This window comes from Vicugna pacos, chromosome 4 (genome assembly GCF_048564905.1).
Source record: "Vicugna pacos chromosome 4, VicPac4, whole genome shotgun sequence".
Taxonomy (NCBI): Eukaryota; Metazoa; Chordata; class Mammalia; order Artiodactyla; family Camelidae; genus Vicugna; species Vicugna pacos.
The window spans coordinates 47489072-47501780 of record NC_132990.1 but is presented as its reverse complement, the minus strand read 5'-3'; the positions used below and the strand labels follow the sequence as shown (position 1 = coordinate 47501780).

Below are 12709 nucleotides of genomic sequence, written 5' to 3'. Positions count from 1 at the left end.
GGTTTCTCTGTAAAGCTATAGAACCTACATTTTCAGGTACCATTTTCAGCAGTCATCTGCAACGAGACTGATACTTCTAAACTCAACATATTTTATAGACAATTTATCTTACAGACACCGTAAACTCAACTGAACCTAACAACTTTCCTTCCTCTCTATGTATTTTCTTCCTCAAAGAAGTCTAGGATGACTTCCTGACGTAGTTAAACAGATGTCATAGAGCTGGAGGAAGACCATTAATACTATTTCTATATTAAAATAAGTGCTCAGTCTATTCCTGGGACAGTACTAATCATTTTTACAATTACCTCAGCAATACTTCGCTATAGATACTTTCACCATCTCTAGAACTACAAGCCACTATTCACCTCTCACCTGAACACTCCAAGCAGGCACCTGCTTCCAGTGTTGCTAGCCATGGCTTCCTACCCCAATCCATTCACCACAAACTGACCACTTGTAAAATATAAATCAAAGCATCACTGTTACTTACAATCATTCGATGGCTTCCAATGCTGTATATCACTCTTCTTTCCAATAACCCCTTCTTTTTCTCCTTCCACTCACAGTATTTGCTTCCAGTTCACTTTGCCTGAAAAATTTACCTCTGATCTCTGACTGATGGTTCCTTCTCATCATTCAGGTCTCAGCTCAAATGTCACCTTCTCATTGAGGCCTTCCTGTACAACACTACTTCAAATAGCTCTCCCACTCGGATCACTCTCAATCCCTTTATCCTACTTTTTCATCTTCACTGTACTCATTATCTGAAATTATATTATTTTTTGTGTGTATTGTCCTTTAATAGAATGAAACTCCATTAAGAATAGGAGCTTCATAAATACTTTGAATGGATATATGAATCTTAAAGAAGTACAAATCAAGGTTCAATCAGTTTAAGTAACACATATAAGGATATACAACTTATAAGTGGTGGAGCTGATATATTCACCAACTCAGGTCTGCCTAAATCCAAATTTCTAACATCTGCACCGCTCTAGTAAAGTATACTGAGAATAAAAGCTAGACAGACAGACTGAAGAATATAATCAGATAGTCAGGTGGTGAAGTTTAAAATTATAAAATCAGAGTATAGTACATGGAACTATATTCAATAGATCGTAATAACCTATAAAGAAAAAGAATATATTTGTATATATAACTGAATCACTATGTTGTATACCAGAAACTAACACAACATTGTAAATCAACTATACTTCAATTAAAAAACAAATAAATAAGTGATCATACAAAAAAAATTATAAAAGCAGACCACCATTCCACATAGTGACATGTTCTATGATATGATCATGGATGTTGATGGCTGAAATGAGGTGAACAGAGGTTTATATCTGTATCATTTACCCCCCTCTCCTTGGCAAGCAGATTTCCTTCATCCATCTGCAGATGAAGTCTCTACAAATTTGGCTCAAAATTGACAGAAAACAAATGAGCTAGCCCTTGGAATCATCTTTATTCCACTTTGAATCACATGTAAAAGCAATTACCTTTCCATTGCCCAGCTCCTCAGTTGCTAGACAGATCTTCCTTACTCCCTGTCCTCTAGCCTCTTCTCAATATCACACACAGTGAAACACTACAGAAATTAATAAACAGCTGCAAGAGAAAATTAATAGCCTAACACAATCTACAGGCCTATTTGTTCTCCACAGTCCCAAATAAGTACTAAGTACTTAATGCACAGAAATAGAAGAAACAGAAGCAGCGCCAGGGGAAAAAAAGGGGATGTCTTTATTTCCAAACGACTAAGAACTGACTTTCCCTATTCAGATAATTGTTCAGGAGAAAACAGTTTCTATAATATACACTCTAGCACAAACTTTCTCCTGTTGTATTTTCACCACGTATTTTATCACTATGGGGTTCACTAGCACCAAAAAAGAAACCACCATGACTCTTTTTCCTTTGATGTCATGGGCTTCTCTTAAATGTTTGGTGGATAGTTGCTTTTGGAGACTACATTTGAGAATCAACAACTCATTTTTACTGAAGAAGACAAACAGAAGAATGAAATAATTTCCTTTATGAAGCTGAACACAAAATTCTACCACATGCCTACATCTTTATTTCATTTCTCATTAACCACAGAAAAGACCACAATAAAGCAGGAAATGCGAAGTTGTTTATCTAACTTTCCTTACCAGGAGCAGCTACACTTAAGGATTCCGTACAGAAGGAAATACGTTATTTTTCAAGAACCTTAGGAAAATGGATTTCACTACTTTCTCTGACAGTTCAAATCTCACCAAGAAATTTTCCTTTATGTTCAATCTAAATTACTCCTGCAATAACTTAAATGCCTCTAACTTTTTCCCCACTTAATTCAACTTACACATGGTCACCAGATTAACACACACAGTAAAGCAGTGCTTTCATTGGGTAGATTCAAATTTAACAAACCTGTACAATGACACTGTCTTAGACACTCTGAGATACATATATTACTTCATTTAATCTTCACAACAATCCTATTTGCAGGATATTTAAATAGTTTTTAAGCGTCTCCCACAAGGTGTTTATTAGTTGCAGGGGAGTGGAGAATAAACAGGAGAGAAATCACGTAATATCTGACTGAGTAGTCAAAATTAACATCACCAGTGAAAGACAGTCAACGTGTGCTTTCTGATGTGATACCCTGAGAAGGACACACCATCAACTATGTAGTATTCCAATACAGGATCATTAATATCACACAAACCCCAAGTAAGGAACACTCCACTAGAAAAGGAGAGAGGTTGTATCCTTTCTAAAATGCCAATTTTTAAAAAAAATTTAAAGGCTGTAAAAATGTTCCATATTGAAGGAAGTTAAAGAGACATGACCACTGAACATAATAGCAACTCTCAGACTGGATACTGCACTAGGAAGAGAAAGATGCTGTAATGGACATTTGACAAAACTGGAATATAAATAGCAGACTAAAAGTACTGTTATTATTGCTAAATTTACTAAAAGAGATAACTGTACTATGGTTATGTCACTTTCTTCTTAGGAAATACACTATGAAGTACCTGGGGGTAGAAAGCCATAATGTCTGTAACTTATCCTTAAATGATTGTTGTCTGTAGTATTTTTATATTTGCAAATTTTCCATAAGTCTGAAATTATTTCTAGATAAAGTTTTTTTAATTACTGACATCAGAAAACATGTGAAAATGGAGCTTGATGAAAAAAGAAAAATGGACAGAGCGAATGGTCAAACAGTATGTAACTGTATGGGGGAAAATCTGAAAAGATGTACGTCAAAATACTAACAGTGAGAGGCTCCTAATGGCCAAACATGGACAATTTGCAATATCAATAAGTTAACAATCACATGGATTAAAGCACATCAAATATGCTTAAATCTATGGCTTCATAATAATACTGAAAACAACAGCAACTAATTGGTCACTGTTGGAGGACACTAAGGGACCAAATCACTATTTTCAAAATTGGTAAATAAAAAGAAAGAAGCATTTATCCTGATTTTCTTATAAAAACTCATTTGGTAGCTAAATAATGAATATGAGGAAGTTTCTCTTTATTGAAATATTCCAACTAAAAAAGTGAAGGAATAATTAAATTAGAATGTCACTATTTTACAGCCCCTAACTGACAGACTAAAGCATCAGCAGGCCTGAACACTGCAAAAAAGAGAGAGGGAGAACATTAGACAATCTGGGTCTTCTAGTGAAGGACCCAATACCACCCATGAAGTAGGTGTCACAAAAAAAAAAAAAGAAAGAAAGGAATAAAGAAAAGGAAAAACAACCTCAAGCCTCTAAATCTAACATTAACATTATAGGAAATATCTACAAGGCTGAAGAACATCTTAAACTATGCCACAGAAATACAGATCAGCAAAGTCCAGACTGGGAAACATGACAAATGATCCAGTTTCTTCAACAAATAAATTGCAAAGAACAAAAAAGTGTAAGGGAGATGGAGATGAAACCTATAGATTAAAAGAGACATAAAAAGACCTATCAACCAATAGCAATGTGTGGGTATAACTGTGGTCTTTATTCAAACACTCGACTGAAAAAAAGAAAAAAACATTCATGAACCAATTCAAACACCAGATATTTAACGGAATTAAGGAATTTTCTAAAATGTGATAGCGGTTTTGTGGCTATGTTTTTTTAATCCTTATCTTTTGGAGATACACACTAAAATATTTATAGATGAAGTGATACGATATGATGTACAAATTTGTTTCAAAATAGTATAGAAAGGAGGAAGAATGGATGGAATTTTTTTTAAAAATGAAAATGTTGAATCTGGATAACAGGAGCCTACAGATTGATTATACTGTTTTATGTTCTATTTACTTTCCTATGTTTTAAATTCTCTAATTAAAAGGTTAAAAAAAAAATATTAACAGTAGTATTGAGGGATAAGACTTTAAGTGACTTTTGGTTTAAAAAGTTTTTTAAAATATTAACAGAGGTATTGAGGGTTACCATTTAAGTGATTTTGGGTTTTTGGTCTTTATTTTGTTTTGCCTTAACACTTTCCCATAGTTTCAAGTCATCTTCACTTGGCCTATATTACTGACAAAAGCTCTGTGACAGGAGAGACCAGATCTGTCTTGTTCACCTCTACATTCTCAGTGTGCCTAATGGTACCTAATAAAAACTTGTTAAATGAATAACCTCTCTTTAGAAAAATTATATTCCCTTTTAAAAGTATGTAATACCACTAAATTCAGGGGCTATGCTATTATCTTTTTTCTGCATTGTAAACATGAACTATATTTCTTTCAATAAAGTGAGGGCCTAGACCTAAACAAGCAATTCTCCAAGGAAGACATACAAATGATCAAAAAGCACATGAAAAAATGCTCAATATCACTAATTATCAGAGAAATGCAAATCAAAACTACAATGAGGTATCACCTCACACCAGTCAGAATGGCCGTCACTCAAAAATCCAAAAATGACAAATGCTGGAGAGGCTGTGGAGAAAGGGGAACCCTCCTACACTGCTGGTGGGAATGCAGTTTGGTGCAGCCACTATGGAAAACAGTGTGGAGATTCCTCAAAAGACTAGGAATAGACTTACCGTATGACCCAGGAATCCCACTCCTGGGCTTGTATCCAGAAGGAAATCTACTTCAGGATGACACCTGCACTCCAATGTTCATAGTAGCACTATTTACAATAGCCAAAACATGGAAACAGCCTAAGCGTCCATCAATAGGTGACTGGATAAAGAAGATGTGGTATATTTATACAATGGAATACTACTCAGCCATAAAAACCAACAACATAACACCATTTGCAGCAACATGGATGCTCCTAGAGAATGTCATTCTAAGTGAAGTAAGCCAGAAAGAGAAAGAAAAATACCATATGAGATCGCTCATATGTGGAATCTAAAGACTCATGGACAGAGAATACAGACTTGTGGTTACCAGGGGGGTAGAGGGTGGGAGGGGATAGACTGGGATTTCAAAATTGTAGAATAGATAAACAAGATTACACTGTATAGCACAGGGAAATATACACAAAATGTTATGATAAATCACAGAGAAAAAAATGTGACAATGAGTGTGTATATGTCCATGAATGACTGAAAAATTGTGCTGAACACTGGAATTTGACACAACATTGTAAAATGATTATAAATCAATAAAAAATGTTAAAAAAATAAAATAAAATAAAAATAAAGTGAGGGCCTCAAATTTTATTCTTAAATGTGAGATATTTTGAGCATAATGGACTTCTTCAGGTTATTAAAAAAAAAAAGACATTATCAAGCCTACAGGATTAACATGTAAAAAACATGTATTAATGCCTGGCCAAATGCTGAGAACTAAGGGCCATTCAATTCTCTTTAAAAAAAAATGAATATCATAAATACAGTTACAAGGAAGGTAAACTGACAGATTTTGGGAAACTGTTTTATATTATCAACTAAGGTTGGACATATACATAGCTAATAACAGAGAAATTTTAATCCCAGATATACATATACTCATCAGAAATACATATGAGGTAGGGCCAAAAGATACAAAATATAAGAATATCTGGAGTGGTACTATAAATGATAATCCAAAATGGAAAAAAAATTAATGTCCAGGAAAGGTAAATAAGCTGTGGCATATTCATAAAATGAGATATTACACAGCAATAAAAATCAATAAACTACTGCTATATACATCAAGTGGAAGCATCTGACAAGCACAATGCTAGGCATAAGCAGTTAGCCCACAAGAAATATTGTATAATTCCATTTATGAAAAGCTCAATATCTCAATTATACCTGAATTTATTTTGTTTCTTTTTGGGGGGTGGAGGGGCAGGGGCAATTAGGTTTATTTGTTTATGTATGTATGTATTTATTTAAATGGAGGTACTGGGAATTGAACCCAGGGCCTCATGCATGCTAAGCCCTCATTCTACCACTGAGCTATATACCCTCCCCCTCATCATACCTCAACTTTAAAAAAGCTCAAAAACTGGCAAAATATGCTCAGTTTTGCTGTGAACTAAAACTGCTCTAAAAAAAATTATGTGTATTAATTTTTAAAAAACATGCAAACTACTAGATAGTGTTGGAGTCAGATAATGGGAAAATGGGAGAGAGTAATGACTGAGAGGAAAGGTAAGGTGGGCTTCTGTTTCTTGACCTGGTGATGGTCATTTGAGTGCATTCACTTTGTGATAATTCAGTGACCATACACTTAAGATCTGTGTACTTTTCTATACATGCAAGTCAGTAAAAAATTTTTTTAATATACAAATACCAAATCTTCCCTGACCTTTAATAAAAGTCCACTAAAAGCTCCCAAACTTAAAAAATCTTTCTTTAAAAGTTAGAAAAAATAGTGCAGTAATTTCCCCACTCCAGTAGGAACTTAACTTTTTCTGCTTATCCCAAGTCAAACCTAATAGTCCCAGTGGATTCTGGGTTTATATAAGAAAGGAGATGTTTTAAAGCCTACCTAGATTCCTTGGGCTCTTATCTACTACATAGATATGTACCATAAACAGGCACAGAAAAAGTACTCAACAAATATTTACTAATGATGCACAGCCCAAACTTTAAACAAACTCACATAGCAAAGTCTGAAATACACAGCACAGGTAAAATACACTCAACCTATTGGCCTAAAGAGTGCAACTTCCAAAAAGCCCACTTCTAGAAACTAAGATATTACATAATGTACTGTCTATAAGGAAGCGAACAATTTGTGACAACAGCTATCTATGGCAAGGGAAATTGGTCCTTTCCCTCTTCACTGCCGTCTGGCTCAGACAAAGCACAATCAACTTCCTGATAACATAGCTAAACGAAAGGAACCCAGCAGCAACTCTGCTTCTAAGGGCAAAGACTACTCGAACCATGATATGATGAAAACCCAGCAGCAAGTTGTTAGCTAAGGCAGATGACAATCATGTTGAGTAAATAAGGTGAGAAGAAAGTACTTGACCTATCTCTCCTTACATCTGAAAACTCTAAAACTACTGTTTCTACTTTCTCACAGTGGTAATAAATCAAAATATATCTTTGGAGTCTCTCAGGCTAGAATTAACCCACAATCGTTAGGTGTCCTGAGTGTCCATCAGAGTTCACCTTCAAAGAGTTTCCCAGTAGTATCCATTCAGTTAATTAGATGGCTGATAAGTGATGATAAATTATGATAAGCTTTTCTAAGGTCAAGTCACGATATAAATCAACTTCCTATAGTTCTCATCACTAATGGCACTGTTATTCTGTTTTTAAAACACAAGTAATAAATGCTTAATATAGAAAATAATTTTTAAATAATACAAAGAAGTGAAACAAGAAAAGTACATGGAAATCATACATCAAACTTAAAAGAGCCAGGGTCTTTGGTCTTTTTGGTAAGCATAAAATATTACCTACTTGTGAAGGACCTGCCTCTAATGGTGGATTGCTGGCCTGAGAGATGCTGAGGCATTTGGTTTGCTAATGTGTCCAGGTGAGTGTAATTATTATACCAAGAAAACAACAATGAGCAAATCACACAGAAAGTCCAGCTGTAAAGCTGACTGGAGCTCTACAAACATAATAAAACTATTGACAAGGATGTTCATTGTAGCACTGTTTATAATAGCAAAATTATAAACTATAAATTATATACTGTTTATAATACCAAAATGTATAACAGCAAAACAAATTCTGAATGTTTATCAAAATGAAACTGGTTAAATTATGTATGCATGAATAATGGAATAGCATTTTGCAGCCATTAAAAGGAATAATTTAAATTCACATAAGCTGACAGGAAACTGCATTATTAAGTTTTTTAAAAGTTGATTAATATTTTATACATCATATATAGAATCTATATACTCATGTAATGAAATGTCTATGATGGGCAAGAAACAGTAAACCTCTAGAGAGTAAGAACAGGGAATGGAGACAGGAGAATTTTTTCCTTTTACTTCATATCCTAAACTGTTTGAATTTCTTATCATGCATATACATTACCTCTATAATAAAAACAAAACAATAAAAGCAGTGAACAAAACACTTAACAATGGTGTTGAGGCAGTGATAGGACCATGATGATTTTTATTTTCTTTTTTGTACTTTTCTGAACTTTTTTTCCTTTTTTTTTAATAGAGGTACTGGGGACTGAAACCAGGACCTCATGCATGCTAAGCACGTGCTCTACCACTGAGCTATACCCACTCCCTTCTTTTCTGCATTTTCTCAATTCTCTATGATTAACAATATACTAGCATATAGTGCTTTTTATACCCCTAGAACTATTTTTTGTTTTTGATTTTTTAACAAGTCAAGTGTGGTCAGTTCTGGTTCAAATTAGGGAGAGAAATCCATAGCTCAATTATGTGGCAATTACAAAGAAATATGAAAAGAATGAATTCTCAAAACACTTCTTTGCTTGGAGAAAGTAGTCATGAATACCAAGACATCAAAATTTAACGGAAATCAATGATGTAGTTTACTGAAGTTGCTTAAATGGTACTGGCTCCTATGAAAGCAAAAAGATACCAATATTATGAGGAAAGCTGTGCCAAATATTTGAGGACAGACTAACTGAATTCTATAAAAGAGTAGTTTTTTAAGATTCAAGTCTAACCTTCCACTCAATGTCAAAATTCCTTTTACCACTCATTCAATCTCTGCTTAAAGTATTCTGTGTCAAAAAAAAAAAAAACAAAAAACCTAAGTAGTCCATTCTATTTGTTAAGAACAACTCTGTTAAAGTTTTTCCTTATATTAAGCTAAAATCTAATTTCCTGTAATTTTCAATCGCTGGTTGACTCATCCTAGTTATGTCCCCTGGAATCACAGTTTTGTACACAATTTTTATTTACTATTATGATCCTCTCCTTAAATCTTCTCAAAAACTAAACCTCTGAATTCCCCAAATAGTTTCTACCTTCTTCACTATTCTAATTATTCTCCTCTGAAGAAATTCTAGTTTCTCAGTGTGTCCCTTAGAATCCAATACCCTCACTGGACACAAAATTCCAGATCTATCTGACCAGTGCTATTATCTCCTTTGTCTGGGTCACCATGAGCCTAACAGCACAAGACTAGTAGCTAGGGAGCACACAATTCATTGCCAAATTAGTGGCACTGTTCAGACCATAAGTAATTTATGTTTAAAGGAGTTTAAAAGATTACAGAATGTAAAGGAGAAAAATCACTGCAGAGTGAGGAACTGAGGAAGTTTTCAACAACAAAAGTTGACTAAGCTGGAAGAGAATACTTTTTTTTAATTGAAGTATAGTTATAGTTGATTTACAATGTTGTGTTAGTTTCTGGTATACAACAGAGTGATTTAGTTATACACATATATATATTCTTTTTCATATTCTTTTTCATTATAGGTTATTACAAGCTATTGAATACAGTTCCCTGTGCTACCCTTTTTGAAAGAAATATTTTTTGATAAGCAGAAAAACACAGAAAGACTATCTGAAAGACTATTTCAGAGGTACAAAAGTATAACAGTGCAAAGGCGGGAATGAACAAAGTTAGTGCTAGAGCAAAGTATCTCTTTAAGGATAGGCAAGGATATAGGGCCAAAAAGGAGAGCTGGAGTCAGATTATTTAGAGCCCTTAACCTGCAGGCAATATGGCATGATTAAAGGGTTAAATCAAGAAATTGACTTCTTGACTGAGATATCTGAGAATAATTAAATCAAACCAGCTTACCAATTTCTGCATCAAGTTAACTGAATTTTAACTACATGGGAAAAGTTTCAAACTCAGTTCTACTCCAAGATGAACTGAAATTTAGTTGTTATATAATGTCACTACACAGGCTTCTTGTAGAATATGAACAACATTCCTTACTGCCAAAATATAATGCAAAGAATGTCATTTTAGAAATTCTTATTTTGATCCATTTCTGTAAGTTTCCCCAGGATGAATACTTTGCCATTTAAGGCGAATACTTCTATACAAGGCAGCCGTTTGTTTCAGTAATTAATAATCTTCAAAAGACAATGACCTGCTGGTCTCTAATCCTCCAGGGTTAAAAGGAGAAATTTGACTAATGTAACATTAAAAGAGAAAGAACTTAGCTAAATAGCAGAATTTCTAGAAAATGAAAGCTGCCTTTCATTTAGAACAAATGAAAACAGTCGCTGCTCCTTCTCTGAAGTTTAAGTTCAATTAAATAGGAATTTCTGGTTTAACAGAGCTCCTGCCTGAAAAATCTTTCATAAGGGCTAGCTCTGTAATACGGTATAGCAATAGAGATTTAAATTGACCAAGAGACATTGCAAAACCCAACCTCTCCCAAATCCTGCTACTCAACAGCAGGGATCTAAAGGAATAAATAGATTCCCAGCTGCTGAGAGAAAAAGCAAAGCAAAATTCTCATTAATGAAAAATCAACCATGAAAGAAGAAAACTTCTCTGTGTTTCATAATCCCTGGAAATAGCCAAATCCATTCTGAGTTAATGCAGATTTAACAAAACAGTAAAAGAGAACACAGGAAAGCAGGTCTGTTTGCCAAAAGCTGGGGGAAACACTTAACAGTGAAACCACAAACAACAATGCTTCTAATCCACAGAGCCAAAAGAAACATGAACTCAATCCAGTAAAGGGTACTAGGAAAAGGTTCTTGGGGATAAATTCTCTCTCACTCACAATCAAGCCACCTTATCCCATCTTGTTCAACCATGATAGGCTGTAACTTGAATTTCCCAGGATGAAATTCAATGGGTAATCCAAACCCCGCTTCTTCTGGTCAGATAATCTCTAAAATCACAGTCCTTGCATTCATTCAAAACCAGCAATGAGCTTCTACCATGTCAGGCACCTGGAATACAAAAACCATTCAGAAACAAGTCTCTACCCTCAAGGAGCTTACTTAAATCCATGCACCGTGCCTCATCTTAAATCCCAAAGCTCTTGCCTTGAAGTACCTTCGGTGGGTCAAGCGTCCTCAGTGGAAAATCAGTAAAAGCCTTCACCTTTAGTTACTGTGATAGAAGCTAAGTAAAGAAGTAAATCATACTTCATATGCTCTGCTCCAAAAGGAGCGAAGCCGACACACCCTTCCAAGTCGAATAAGAGAATAATCTTAGCCTAGACTACACGGAAGGCGCAGGTGACAAAGACAAGCAATAGAGGGGTGCAAGCTAAAAAATACACTGTAAGGAGGTATGTGACAGGTGTACCACTCACTACACGTTCAAAGCGTGATAAAAAGAACCTGCTACCACTAAGCCAACTGTGGCTGTACGGTGTAGGGAGAAGGAAGAAAAGAACAGAGGACTGCCTGCTGTTACCAGACACCAACTCTCCGCGGTCCCTAGCTCGTCCACTCTCGCTAGAGGAGAGCGACAGTCCTTGTTTAAGAGGATCTGGGCCTGCCAGCCAACACTGTCACACGGCCACCAGAACGGAGAGGTAACAGCCCCTCAAAGGAGCATGAGGAAAAAGAGAGCGGGAAAGAACTCTTTTAATGTTTATAAATGAGTTAACGTAATTGTTCCGTGACGCACAGGCGGGAAGTGAAGTTTGGGAAAGGTGTTAATCCAACGCCCACGGGAGGCTCGTAGAGACCCCTCCGCGCCCTCCAACCCCAATCCGCGCACTCACCGCGTACGCAAAGCAGCGACATGGCCGAGGCGCCGGCGAGCCTCCGCCGAACCTCCGCCGCGTCGCCGCACCCGGCCGCTCCTTCTTTGCTCTCAGCAGGTGCTCCCGCTGCTCCCGCTATCGGCCTCGCGGGTCTGGCCGCTCCTCATGGTACCCGTCGCAGGCAGCGTCCTGCCGCTCTCTCGGACCCGCTCCAATTTTCACCGTCTGAGCCGGCCCCGGATAGCGGTGAGTACCGGCCGGCAGGCGGGAGACTGGGCGCGGCACCGCGGCGCCATCGCTGGGAGGCAGGAGCGAGCGGGACTCCCTCCCCTCACTCCACTCGGGATCCGATCGGGCGCCGGGAGGGAGCCAACCCGGGGTGCCCCGCCTCCCAGCCAATCAACTCACGCCTAGTCCGCCGACCCCGCCCCCCTACGAGCACATAGGAGGTGGAGTCCCCTTCCTCTTTCCTTAGTGAAAGAATGAAGGCAGCTCCGCCCACTAATACGGCTTAAGGCAGAGAGGGGCGGGTTTCCCCCCCTCACCTGTGCGAGGCGGGAATTGAAGCCTTCTGCTCCTCCTACATGGGCGTGGCTTTCACCCAAGAACAGATTATTTTCATTGAAGAATTTCCATTGGACTTCCTTAAAGAGTCTGTCC

The 12709-nt window shown here is 36.8% G+C and overlaps 1 protein-coding gene across 5 annotated transcripts in view; it reads right to left on the bottom strand.

Moving 5' to 3' along the window:
* UNC13B (unc-13 homolog B) overlaps positions 1 to 12429 on the bottom strand; it is a 167980-nt gene extending 155551 nt beyond the window's left edge. For 2 of the 5 annotated variants that reach the window (XM_072959680.1, XM_072959679.1), the window contains exon 1: positions 11111 to 11176. In XM_072959680.1, the coding sequence (XP_072815781.1) occupies positions 11111 to 11144 (34 nt within the window). In that variant the 5' untranslated portion in view covers positions 11145 to 11176. Of the gene's footprint in view, positions 1 to 11110; positions 11177 to 12067 lie in introns of those variants that run through there. The other 3 variants (XM_015239037.3, XM_031677251.2, XM_072959678.1) reach the window with 3 other exon arrangements.
* Between the last annotated feature and the right edge of the window lie 280 nt (positions 12430 to 12709).